At 42.0% G+C, this 12,157-nt stretch overlaps 1 protein-coding gene across 3 annotated transcripts in view; it reads left to right on the top strand.

Moving 5' to 3' along the window:
• The window catches only part of LOC133377237 (astacin-like metalloendopeptidase), a 28,007-nt gene extending 16,303 nt beyond the window's left edge, over positions 1-11,704 (top strand). For all 3 annotated transcript variants that reach the window (XM_061610849.1, XM_061610848.1, XM_061610847.1), the window contains exons 7-12: positions 2,933-3,060; positions 5,245-5,360; positions 6,411-6,636; positions 7,396-7,514; positions 9,532-9,754; positions 10,552-11,704. In XM_061610849.1, coding sequence (XP_061466833.1) covers positions 2,933-3,060; positions 5,245-5,360; positions 6,411-6,636; positions 7,396-7,514; positions 9,532-9,754; positions 10,552-10,565 — 826 coding nt within the window. In that variant the 3' untranslated portion in view covers positions 10,566-11,704. The remainder of the gene's footprint in view (positions 1-2,932; positions 3,061-5,244; positions 5,361-6,410; positions 6,637-7,395; positions 7,515-9,531; positions 9,755-10,551) is intronic.
• Positions 11,705-12,157: the final 453 nt, after the last annotated feature.

Genomic DNA, 12,157 nt, shown 5'->3' with positions numbered 1-12,157 from the left:
TCTCCTCTCTCACAAGGACCCCTATGTCTTTAATCTCCTGTGTCTCCAAACAATAGATTTTGTTTCTAAAGTCCATAGACTCCAAATCTTTTTCCTGTTCCACGTTTGTTCCAATCTCCGGGGTCTCCTCTCTCACAGGGACCCCTTCCAGGGTCACCTCTCTCACAGGGACCCCTATATCTTTAATCTCCTGCTTCATTTTACTCAATTCAATTTTCAGCTCCTTACAACCCTGTCGCAGGTTTTGTTTCGTTATCTCAATCTCATCCATTATTTTCTGAAACATAGTTATTTCCAGATTCTCAGCCACTTTCTTAATTGCCATTTTAAAAGAAAAATATAGGAAAACCACTTCTTATTTCAGCAACAATTGGGTTAATACTCCAAACTTGGTGACATCACAGTATAAACAGAGCAGACAGCCTTATCTCTCCATGCTTAAGTAAACAAAATGCAGTTCCCAGGATCGAAACAATTAATGGCGGTCGTCAGGAAACAGATTCGTCAAAATAAAATAGACCAAAAAGAGAGTAGTCTCAGACAATATAATATTCTTCAAAATAAAAATCTGGAATAGAAATCCCTCTTCTGTGTATATCTTTAGAATGCAAATCCAGGACAGCTTTTTGCAACAAAAACAGAGATAAGCTATTAATTAGTGAGTAGCAGAGAGAAGTTATGGCTCCCCAGTGAGATGTCAAAAACCGATCAATCTGGCAAATCTCTTTTAAACAGCAACAATTTAAGTCAAGTAAAAGAAAAATATAGAAAGAAGGGTGCTTGCCTGTTAGTGCGTTCTCTCTTAGAAGATAAGATGAACGTTCGCTTTATCAGATAGAGCTTGTTGTTGAAAATCCGTCCCACCTTCGTCGGCTGGACCTCGTCCCATAAATTAATGAGATCTGGTCGTCCCAACAAAAATAGGCTTTGAGGTTAATCTCTTCGTTTCTCCCTACCCGGGAGAAGTTTAATCAGTCAAAAAAAAAAAAATCTGACTGATATATCTGAATAAGCTTCTTTTGAGGCAGGAGCCCGTCTCAAAAGCAGGCACAGGCTAAGTCACCCTTCCCGGAAGTCCATCCACTCTAAGTTTCCATGAGAGAATTTATTTTCCTATAGGTATAGCTGAGCAACTCACTCTTTGTTTATTGACTTAAAGTCATTTATATCCTGCTCTTCCTCCCTAAAGAGATCAGAGCAGCAAACAAAGCTAGAAGAGCAAATGACAAAACTCACAGCAGCCAAAATATCTAGGAGGGCTCAAAAGCCTGGTTAAAAAGAAATGTTTTCACTCCTAATCAGAAGCAGTGAAGGAGCCAAATGGATTTCCCTGGGAGGGACTTCCAAAGGGAGGAGAATGCCACAGATAAAGCTCTCTGATGTGCTGGCACCTTACAAATATCCAGAGACAGTGAGAAGGGCCTTTGTGGAACATCTCAGTTCCACGGGATTATATGGACCAGGCAGGATTATATGGACCAAGGAAGTCTTTCAGGTAACCTGTTCCCAAGTCCTTTCAAGTTTTAACAATTAAAACCAGCACATTGAATTGTACTTGGGAACAAATAGGCAGCCAATGCAGTTGGTACAAAAGGGGAACCTTATATGTGACCCTTGTAAGAAGCCTGGCTTCTGCAGTCTGTTCTTCTGCTAACTGAGGTGTCCGAACAGTTTTCAAAGGCAATCCCACACAGATTATTGCGTTACAACAATCAAGACAAGAAGTGACTAAGGCACTGATCACAGCCAGATCAGAAGGTTCTAGAAACGGACATGGCAAAGGTGCTCCTGGCTGCAACTGTGGCCTGAAAATCCAGGTCTAAGGCCAGGTCCAAGAGCACCCCAAAGCTGCAAGACTACATTTTCTGAGGGACTGCAATCCCTTTCCAATGCTGGCTGAACTGAAACCCTTCCAACTTATCAGAAGAAGCATACTCATGACATTGTACCCCCCAAACTTCAGATGACTTTTCTTCATGTTTTCACATAGATGTTAAAAAGCAAAGTGGGCAGAATTTCTATTCCCTGAGGAACCTTACAAGCAAAGGTCATGGAACTGAACACAATGGACCGTAGACCAACTTCTGGAAACATCCCCCCAGGAAGGACTGGAACTGCCACAAGGTAGTGCCTTCAATGCCGAGCTCAATGTGATGGTCCAGAAGCATACCATAAATGATGGTATTGAATACGCCAAGAGGTCCAGAAACTGATGGAGGAAGCTGAAATGTTTTGCAGCAGAAATTAAATCTCTGTTTTGTTGATCACATGATCCTCCGTAGCGCAGAGGGGTAAGCGGCAGTAACGCAGCCAAAGCTCTGCTCATGGCTGGAGTTCAATTCCAACGGAAGGAGGAAGTCGAATCTCCGGTAAAAGGGGTCGAGGTCCACTCAGCCTTCCATCCATCCGTGGTCGGTAAAATGAGTACCCGGCATACGCTGGGGGGTAAAGAAAGGCTGGGGAAGGAACTGGCAAACCCATCCCATATATACGGTCTGCCTAGTAAACGTCGCAAGTCGTCACCCTAAGAGTCGGAAATGACTCGCACTACAAGTACGGGGACACCTTTACCTTTTTTTGTTGATCACAGTATCATATATAATTGTTTGTAAAGATAGTCGATCATTGTCTGTCACTAGTTTGCCTTTTTCTTTGCACATTGTTATTAGGACATTTTTATTGTGGTATAGACATCTTTTATCTTGATACAGACAGGTAAGGTACATTTTTGTTGCTCAAAACATATCTTTTGTCTATATATACAGACAAAATGTTTGTGAAGTTGTTGGGGTTTGGGGTCATTGTTGCTGTTCTTTTCCAGTTATTTGTCATTTCCTAGGCTGACGGCCATGCAGATATTATTTAAAACATTGCATTATAAAATATTTCCTGGATAGGGTTTAATGAGCACATCTATTCCTGTTTTCTGCAGATATGATTTTTCTAATGCCGCTGGGAAGCCAACCATAGTCCCCACCCCTAATGCATCTGTACTAATTGGTCAGCGAGTAGGACTGAGCAACCTAGATGTGAAAAAAATCAACATGCTCTACAGCTGCAGTAGGTGCTAAATATGCTATGTGGGTCATTGTTTTCAACTGCTATAGTTCATTTTTATAACATCTGAGATCTGCTAGTGCTGTCAAATTTAGTGACCGCGATGGACCTCACCTAACATCACCTCACCTCACCATGCTTTCTTTTCCAAATGCGATGCTTTGAAAACAGAACATTATTTAATGTGCACTTAAATGGACATCCCTACTAATGCCCTATATAGACAGTGCACTGATCCAGCAGAAGACAGGGTAGGTCATAAATGGTACTGCTCATATAATTTAATGAACTGCCTGTGTAAGCATAAGTTTCCGGTCTGTGGGAGAAATTTCTGTGCAGCTCAAATACTTCTTAATGTAACAACACACTGGGACAGGGATGGAGAACCTATGAGCCTCCAGACCTTGCTGGATTATAAGTCCCATCATCAGTTGGCCATGTTGGCTGGGACTGAAGGGAGTTGGAGTGCCCAACAGCATAGGCTCAACACTTCTGCACCAGACCCATCGTTTTTTGTTGAAGCATTTTGAATCTTGCCTGCCTGCCTATGTAGGTTGTGTGGAATTCTTACACCATAGTCAGTGCCTCGTTTCATAACTGGCTTAAACCTTCAGGTTCAACCCTGCAGTATGTATATTTTGGGCCCCTCCAGACATTATTTTTATTGTGCATTATTATTTGTGCTCATGATGCTATTGGGCAGTCATACGCAATCCTGCTTTCAATACTGTTTGCACCTGAAAAATATGTGGGGTGGTTATGCTGCTTTTATTTCTAGTCGGTGCCAGCGGAGACTGGTGGCTCTGCTGTCAGTGGGGTAGTGAATCCAGTCTGGGTTTTAGTCCAAACTTTCAAGGAGTTTTCAAACCTGGACAGGATTCACTGCCCCGCTGACGTCAGGCCCACCAGTCTCCACTGGTCAGTGCTTGTCCTGTAACTTGCTGCTGAAATTCTTTCACTTTTCATGCCACAAAGCTTTTGTTGTGCTATAGCCACTCCAGACAGTAATAACGTAGTTGTATTGTGGTAGTGTTGGAGAAGCATCACAGAACAACTAACAAAGCAAAATAAACCCTCCACTAATGCACTATTATTGTGTCAAAAACATGTTGCAGAATACAATAAAACACCAGTCTGGAGATGCCCTTTGAGAAGCTGTGAGAAGAAATTGCCTCTATAGGATTTCCCTCTTCTAGTTCTTCTTTTCCCACACTTTACCTTGCATTCATGTGGATAATTCTTGTAATTAAATCCTAACGTGGGAAGGGGTCTCTTTGTGAATGGGGTGTGCAAACATGAACACTTCTTTATGATGATAGAAAGTACACTTTTCCCTGCAATACATATACCCCTTTCCCCCACTCACCTGCCACCCCAACTGGCCAACACTTGGGCCTCTTTACAAGCTCATTATGCTGTGTGGGAGACATTTCCTCATAGTGCTATCTCATGTATGTGTGTGTGAATGCTGCAACTATTTGGTCAGGGCCAATCATTTGGATCTTTCCCACCCAGTCAGACACCACAGTGGGGGATGCTGCTGCAGCGAAGGCAAGACTTGACACTGGATAGCTTTGCCATTGCTGACAGAGAACCTACAGGGAAGGGGGATTGTTTAATGTGCCTTTGTATGCTCAGAGTACAGAGATCACTGCCCTACATTCCCCAGCAATCCTTGTAATATACAAACATGGCTTTTTTGTGGCAGTACTCATGGATACAGAATACTGTCACCCCATTTTTTTTGCTGCCCATGGCACTCACAGCACTTTTGTCAATATATGAGTCCCAGCACCTCATTTTTTTTAAAAAAAAATACATACACTGTATACAAGCCCTCCTTCTTCCATACATCCACATACATCCACCTCACTCATCATATTGAGGAGAATTTGCTAACACCATATATGTTGGTCTTAATGTTAACTGAACTGAAAATCCTGAATTATAACTGATACACCATTTACTGGCTAGCAGTGGGGTGATATTCTTAACAGGCATTTTTGGTCCCTGTGATTTCAGTTTCCTCGTTGTCTAAAAGTAAACTTTACAAAGCTGAACAGTAATATGTTTAACAAGCAGTGAATCTCATAAATTGGAAGTAATAGATAAACAGAGAAAGTTATGCCTGAATTTTCCCTTTGCACATCTCATCTTCCTCACCCCTTGTTTTGTTCTGTTCTTTAGACTGTTGTAGCACTGTGCTTCGTAATCCAAGAGGCAACTTCTCCTCTAACAATTACCCACATTCATATCCTCCAAATGTCACATGCCTATGGCTGGTCAAAATCCCAAATGTAAAGGTAAGGATGCTCAAATCAGTGTTTAAATTGATGTATCAGGTTTATAGATGTTGGATGTAGTAAAATGTGCACACAGATAATGGGGAGCAGGAAGCGAACATTTTCATATTACTACTTATATCCTTTTTGGGTTTTCTGTTCTGTGTTCTGTTCTGAATCTAATTGACACAACACTTATCTTCAAGTTAGCTTGAGGTTGGTGACTCAGGGCTTATCCACACAACTTCATACTAAAGATTCTGCTTTTACAATCGTAATAGATTTTCAAGGTCCACACTTCTTGCTTAATGGTAGCTTCCAATCTGTTGTTTGCCATTCACACAATAAGAGTTCCTCTGGCAAGAATTAGTATCGCTGTTTCTTTGTGGCCCCGCCCTCTAATTTTACATGTTTACTCCCTCCAGTTCAAGGCTGAAGCCAGGAGAGCACCTTGCTGTGCAACTAACAAGAAAAAATGAAACTGACTAGACCCCCCTCTCCTTCTCCATTGTCCAAGCCTGAGTGAAAGGTGGATGGGGTAGGGGAGTGAGTAAAAGGCAAGGTAGGCAGCTGCTGCAGCAGCTTTTGCAGGTAGCAAAGAGAGAGGGAGCAGGCGATGGGGCATAAGAGAGCCCACCCACTAAAAAAAAATCAAAGCAAAGTGCCTACAAGGAGAAGCATAGCACAGCTGAAAAGGTCTTTCCTTTCCTTTTCGCGTTATCAGTGGATTGGGTTAATACGGATTTGAAGGGGAAAACTGTGTGATAGCCTCTGCTTGAGCTTTCCAGAGTTGAAATCCCCACTTAGCTTTGAAGCTCACTGGTTGACCTTGGGCCAGGCACTAAGCCTAACCTATCTTATAGGGCTGTTGTGAGGATAAAATGGGAGTGGGGGAGAAGCATGTACTAAGCCTTGAGCTTGTTGGAGGACAGGTGAGATACAACTCTAATCACAAACAAAATGATGTGCTGCATCCTTTCGTTCAAGTCCACATAAGAATAGAAGATACTACAAATAAGAATCAGGGCCCAACCAAGTTAAAATGTATTTGGCTTTCTTATTCTGCTTTAGGTCTTCCTGAAGTTTCTAGTTTTTGATCTCCAGCCCTCCCCAAACTGTGCCTCTGACTACATCCGAATTTATGATGGAAACAGCAGAAATGCTCGTCTTCTCATTGACAAGTTTTGTGGTGTGGGGCAATTGCCTGCAGTGGTATCTTCTGGAAGCACGATGCTTGTGGAGTTTGTGAGTGATGAGGATACTGCAGCAAAGGGCTTCACAGCCTCCTATACATATGGTATGAACAGCTCCATCTCTCTTGCTTACTGAAAGTATCAGTGTCAGGAGAGGAAACGTAGGAACATAGTCTTAGAAACATAGGAAGCTGCTTTATACCAAGTCAGACCATTGGTCCATCTAGCTCAGTACTGTCTACGCTGACTGGTGGTGGTTCTTCAGGGCTTCAGGCATCCCCAGCCCTAGCTGGAGTTGCTAGGGATTGAACCTGGGACCTTCTGTATAAAAAGCAGATGCTCTGCCACGGAGCTATTTCATGGCCCAATGGAGGGAGAGCAGCACTGAACCAGAGTTATCTTCTTATCCTATTTAGTTGCTGGACCAATAGCCAAACTGGTAGAGCTTTCCCCAAGTCAGTAGCCCCCTTCTCAAGTGCTCTCTGTTCTTGGTGTCTTGTTTCTACCAAGACAGAATGGGAAGTTTATGTTGATGTAATATTTGCACCCTGCGTTCCCTCTAGCTCAAAGTGACATAACAATACTGCAAGGTAGGCTAAGCTAAGAGAGAGCTTCAAAGCTCATAGTGAGCTTCATGGATGAGTGAAGAGGATTTCCCATGTCCAACCCCATCACTCTAGCAATTACACCATACTGGCTTGGGAGAGCTCCTATAAACTCTCAGCATAGAGTAGACAGCCTGTTGGGCAGCTCCATAAAAGAAGAGCATCCATATTAATATGTCCTTTATTTAGAGTGAACTTTTTTATCATCATGATTCTCCCCCCCTTTTATTCCTATTAAGCTTTTCTTTCTCATCACAGTGATATGTGGGGGGACGTTCACGAACACTTCTGGAGCAGTGACTTCCCCAAACTTCCCTAGAAAATACCCCCCAGACCAAGACTGCCTATGGATTATCAGTGCACCTCCAGGAAGGAGGGTAAGGACAGTGGGGGCCCGGGGGAGACGGAAGCATCATTGACTAGAGCAATTACTTTTAAATTGGCTACAGCTAGGGATGGGGAAGAAATTTGGTTTCGTTCACATTTAAACACATTAGCCTCCCTAATTCGAACTTTCTGAAACAATACATGAACCAAAACAGCGGCATCCTTTGAAATCCACACTTCACATCTCCAGTACAGTTCTCCAGCAAAGGAATGTGTACAAAGATGCATACACTGGGCTAAAGTGTGCGTGAAAATGTATATGTTAGCAAAAATAACATGCAAATATGCAAAAATGTGTTTTGAGAAAATCGCTTTGCAAAAATATGTGTATTCAGCAAAATTGCATATGAACACACGTATATTAGGAGAAATTTGCACTAAAATGCTTATTAGTTTTCACGAGGACTTTTTTTTAAAAAAACTGATTTGGAAATGTGGAGAACTGAACTTAAGATTGGAAAAAATGAGAAATTGAGACAAACTGAAAATGACAGATGTGACCATCCCTCGCTACAGCTGATAACTTTTCTCCTAAAAGTCATCAAAGTGTGAAACTGGACCCTGTCCAATATCCAGGACAAATGAATTCATAGTTCATACTTACTGAGCATCAATGGCTCTCAAAATATCCTTGAACACAGCTGATATCTTATTTACTAACAGTAAGTTTACTCTCTGAGTGTAGATCATTATGTAGCCACAACACCATCCATGTATGTACAAGACAGAGGTACAAACAGGCTGGGGGTTTTGCACAAGTATACTAAATCTTTAGGAAAAAATCTTAAAGGGGGGGACCCAAAAACAGCTCACATGAGGACAGAGCTTGTTAAGCGGGACATAGAAAGCTGTTGGAATGGAATGGAAAATTAAGTGGAAGGATTAATGGAATGGAATATTTTGGAAGAGGATATGGCTGGCGCATTCCACGCCACAACATGTTGTTGTAGAATTCATTTATGAACAAAATTTCACAGTGCAATCGTATGCATGTTAGTTCCACAAGGTTCAGCCGAACTTACTCCCAGGTAAATGTGTTTAGGCGAATTGCAATCTCAGCCTCAGAGTTCATGGGAGGACACAGGGCTGGATCAGGCATAGAAATAGATGCTCATTTCACCACATGGTTTCTCATAGGATGTTGGACTGTATGGAAAAATGCCTGTGTGACTTGGATTGCATATATGGTTACAGGCTGCCATGATGGAGCCATTTCTACTATGACCTGTAGCCCCTGGGAAAAGCAATTATTTGAATATATTCTCCCATGAACTCTGAGACTGACTGGGAGAGTGCCACCTTGCTGATACATGTATCCAAGAAGAACCTGAATGGAGAGAGAGAGAAAGGTGACTATTTCAAGGAATAGAGAATTATGTATGTTTACCAAAGCATAAAGAAATCAGACATGGTTCACGTAATAAGAAAATAATTCTAACGCAAAACAGATCTGATATCTTATATTTACATTTCATCTGAGGAAGAAACATTTATATAAGGCACTAGGACTGACTTTGTTGACCCTAACAGATTTATTTGTGAGAGCCTTATAGCAAATTGATATGACACAAAACAATTTCTGGATGACACAATTCCCAGCAGAACCCCGTAGAAACATATAAAGTTCTCTGTCTCAAGTGCATTAAAAATTCTGTTCCTGATTGGTTATAGAAGTACTCTAATTTGCACCTGATATCTCTTTGGAAAAGTTTGTATTAGATCAATATGATGCCCTCCAGATGTTGTTTGGCAGCAATTATTATCATCCATGCTGGCTCAGGCTGATGGGAGTTGTAGTCCAACAATATCAACATCTGGGGGGCACTGTGTTTCTTTCTTCTGTATTCAGTGATGGAATCTAGCTTGTTCTAGATCTGCCTTGTTAGTTTATGGGTATCTTCTTCCTCCCGAAATCTAAATGCTCCCTTGTTTTTAAGGCATACTATGTTGCTGAATTTAGATAAGAGCTACACATAGAAACTGGTGCCCTTATTGTGGTTTCTTCAGATATCCCTAAGAATGGACTCTTTTGACCTGGAGTACACTGCAGAGTGTAACTATGACAGGCTTGTCCTTCGTGATGGCAGCCAAAACCATTCTCCACGTGTTGGCACTTTTTGTGGGAAAATGGAGGTTCCGGCTTTCAATTCTACTGGGAGCTTTCTACGTGTAGAATTTTACACTGACCTTGCTTTTCAATATTCTGGATTTAAGCTGGACTACTCAATCAGTTAAGTATTGTCGCTAAAGATTCTGGGTGGCAGGTGGCAAATTTTTGTGTTGAAAGAAGTACAGAGGGAATTAATGATTTATTAGTATTATGGAACCATTGCCTTGAATAATATGCATCACCAGAAGTCGGGTTAAATGGAAATAGTAATCTAGAGACATTGACATGATGAACAGACCAACACAGGATATGGAATGTCAAGTACCTGAGGCTGAAATGCCTGGACCTAGAAGTGAGCCTTAGGCCCATATGGCTCAACTATCTCCCTGTGCTGTGTATATCACCTGTAATGAGAAGTGGGGGTAATACGTAGAAACACAAAACTAGGCCCCAAGTCACATCACAGGTTGTATGTGCTATAAGAAAGAGTAACCTGAACCTCACTCTCATTTCCTGCAACATAGAAAAAACCAACAAGATAAAAACCTCTTCAGGCCTTCAGGAACTGGGGAAACCAATGCATGAGGGAGGGAGTTTCAGGAATGAGTGTTCTAGTTCCACACATCCCACCCCCATCACCCTCCATGACTTGGAGGGTGATTGCCTGAAGCAAGAAGCCTGCCTCTACCCCATGTAAGCTTCCCACACAATGTAGAACCCCGATCATTCCAGGGTTTTCCAGAGTGCTAGCGTGCTCATCCCCGGCCCTCCAGCCCTTCTAACATGATGCTTGGATTCATCAAGGCAGCAAACAACATTAATACTATGTGCTGTGTCTCAGGCATAGACTGTTTTAATCCATCAGCACAGTTTTCATGAGCACAAACAGATGAAACCAACTTTACCTGTCATTCCAGTTCTGCCATCGTGAAGGAGAGCCTACAGGAGACTTGCCTTGCTCCTGAATTGCCAACAAGAAAGATAATGGAAATTCTGACTCCGGATTGTCTCTGCCTCTTGCTGCCATTGTGTTTTGTGTCTTTTAAAGACTAATCCCATTAATGATATTAATATATAAATGCAGAATGCTGAGCTGTGTGCCTGATTTGTCAAAACACAAAGGTATAATTGAAGCAGACAAGAAGAATAATTCTGTGTTGTATCTCTTCAATTGCTGTTTTTATGCGCCATCTGGTGGTGGCACCTTGAACGGACTATGTAACAAGTTGTATAAGTCAAGCTTAAAACATCCATCATATGTAACACAGTGCTTGCGATTGCTTTGGTCTGCTAACATTCTAATGTGCTTAATTTACCTTCCACATTTACATGCACAGGCCTTTTCCAGTAGAAAATGCCCATCAGTGTCCTTGTATGTTCAGTGACTTTATACACAGCAAGTACCTATGTTCCTGTTTTCAAGCAATAAGGCAGGGATGTTGCAACATTGTCTCATATGTGGTGTGCATATGGTGATACAGAGTGTGAGCTGGGGACAAGTCCTACCACCATGATTTTATAGGCTGCCTCTGTGTTGGCAGTGTAGTGTAGCGGTTAAGGTGTTGGACTATGACCTGGGAGACCAGGGCTCAAATCCCCACATAGCCATGAACTCACTGGGTGACCTTGGGCCAGTCACTGCCTCTCAGCCTCATGAAACCCTATTCATAGGGTCACCATAAGTTGGAATCGACTTGAAGGCAGTACATGTTGGCAGTAGGGATGGGATCCATTGGCCAGTGCCTGTTCAAAAGCATTCCATTGACCTAACAGGCTGTTATCAATTCAAGTTCATTCTTTGTCTGCTAGCCAGGCTATGGTCTGAAGGCATATGAGGCAACTACCTTGCTGAAGCTAAGCAGATTTGGGTTTGGTCAGTGCCTGGATGGGAGATTGTCTGGGAACATGTATGGTGCCTTGGCTTCTGTGGTGAAAGAAAGGTGTGGTATAAATGTAATAAGTAAATAAATAGCCACTGCTTTTAGTGATCCATTTTTCCCTCCCAAAAATATTGTTATTAATATCGATATTTTGAAATGAAATATCAATATTTTGAAATGAAATATCAATAAATGAAAAGAAATATCAATAAAATTCTTATATCAATATCATTCTTATACCAATATTTTAGAGGCAGGTTTTTTTTTTTTAAATCCATTTTCAAAAATAGCTGTGGAAAATCACTACCTAAAAATCCAATCAGCAACAATAGAGAATTAGCTGATTAATGGAAAATTCTGTACCAAATCCAAATTGGGTGGACTTCTAGCATACCTCTAGCTGGCAGCATGTGGGCATCTTCAGCAATACTGTCCCTGTTTGGTAGTCACTGGCAGTGTTTCTAGGAAGCTGTGGGTGTGACTGCCTGAATCTAGCCTGATGCCATCACATGATGTTAATGTGTTTGACTTGAATCCCAGGCCATTTCAGCCCATCCCCATCCCCAGAATGCCCTTTTCTGGGGCTTTCTGCCAGGTGCTGCAGGCAGGGAACTTACCAGTGGCACTTCCACCCACCCAGTGT

Source organism: Rhineura floridana, chromosome 2 (genome assembly GCF_030035675.1).
Source record: "Rhineura floridana isolate rRhiFlo1 chromosome 2, rRhiFlo1.hap2, whole genome shotgun sequence".
In the NCBI taxonomy this organism is placed as follows: domain Eukaryota; kingdom Metazoa; phylum Chordata; class Lepidosauria; order Squamata; family Rhineuridae; genus Rhineura; species Rhineura floridana.
The sequence above is the reverse complement of the archived record's forward strand: the minus strand, read 5'-3'. Positions and strand labels throughout refer to the sequence as shown.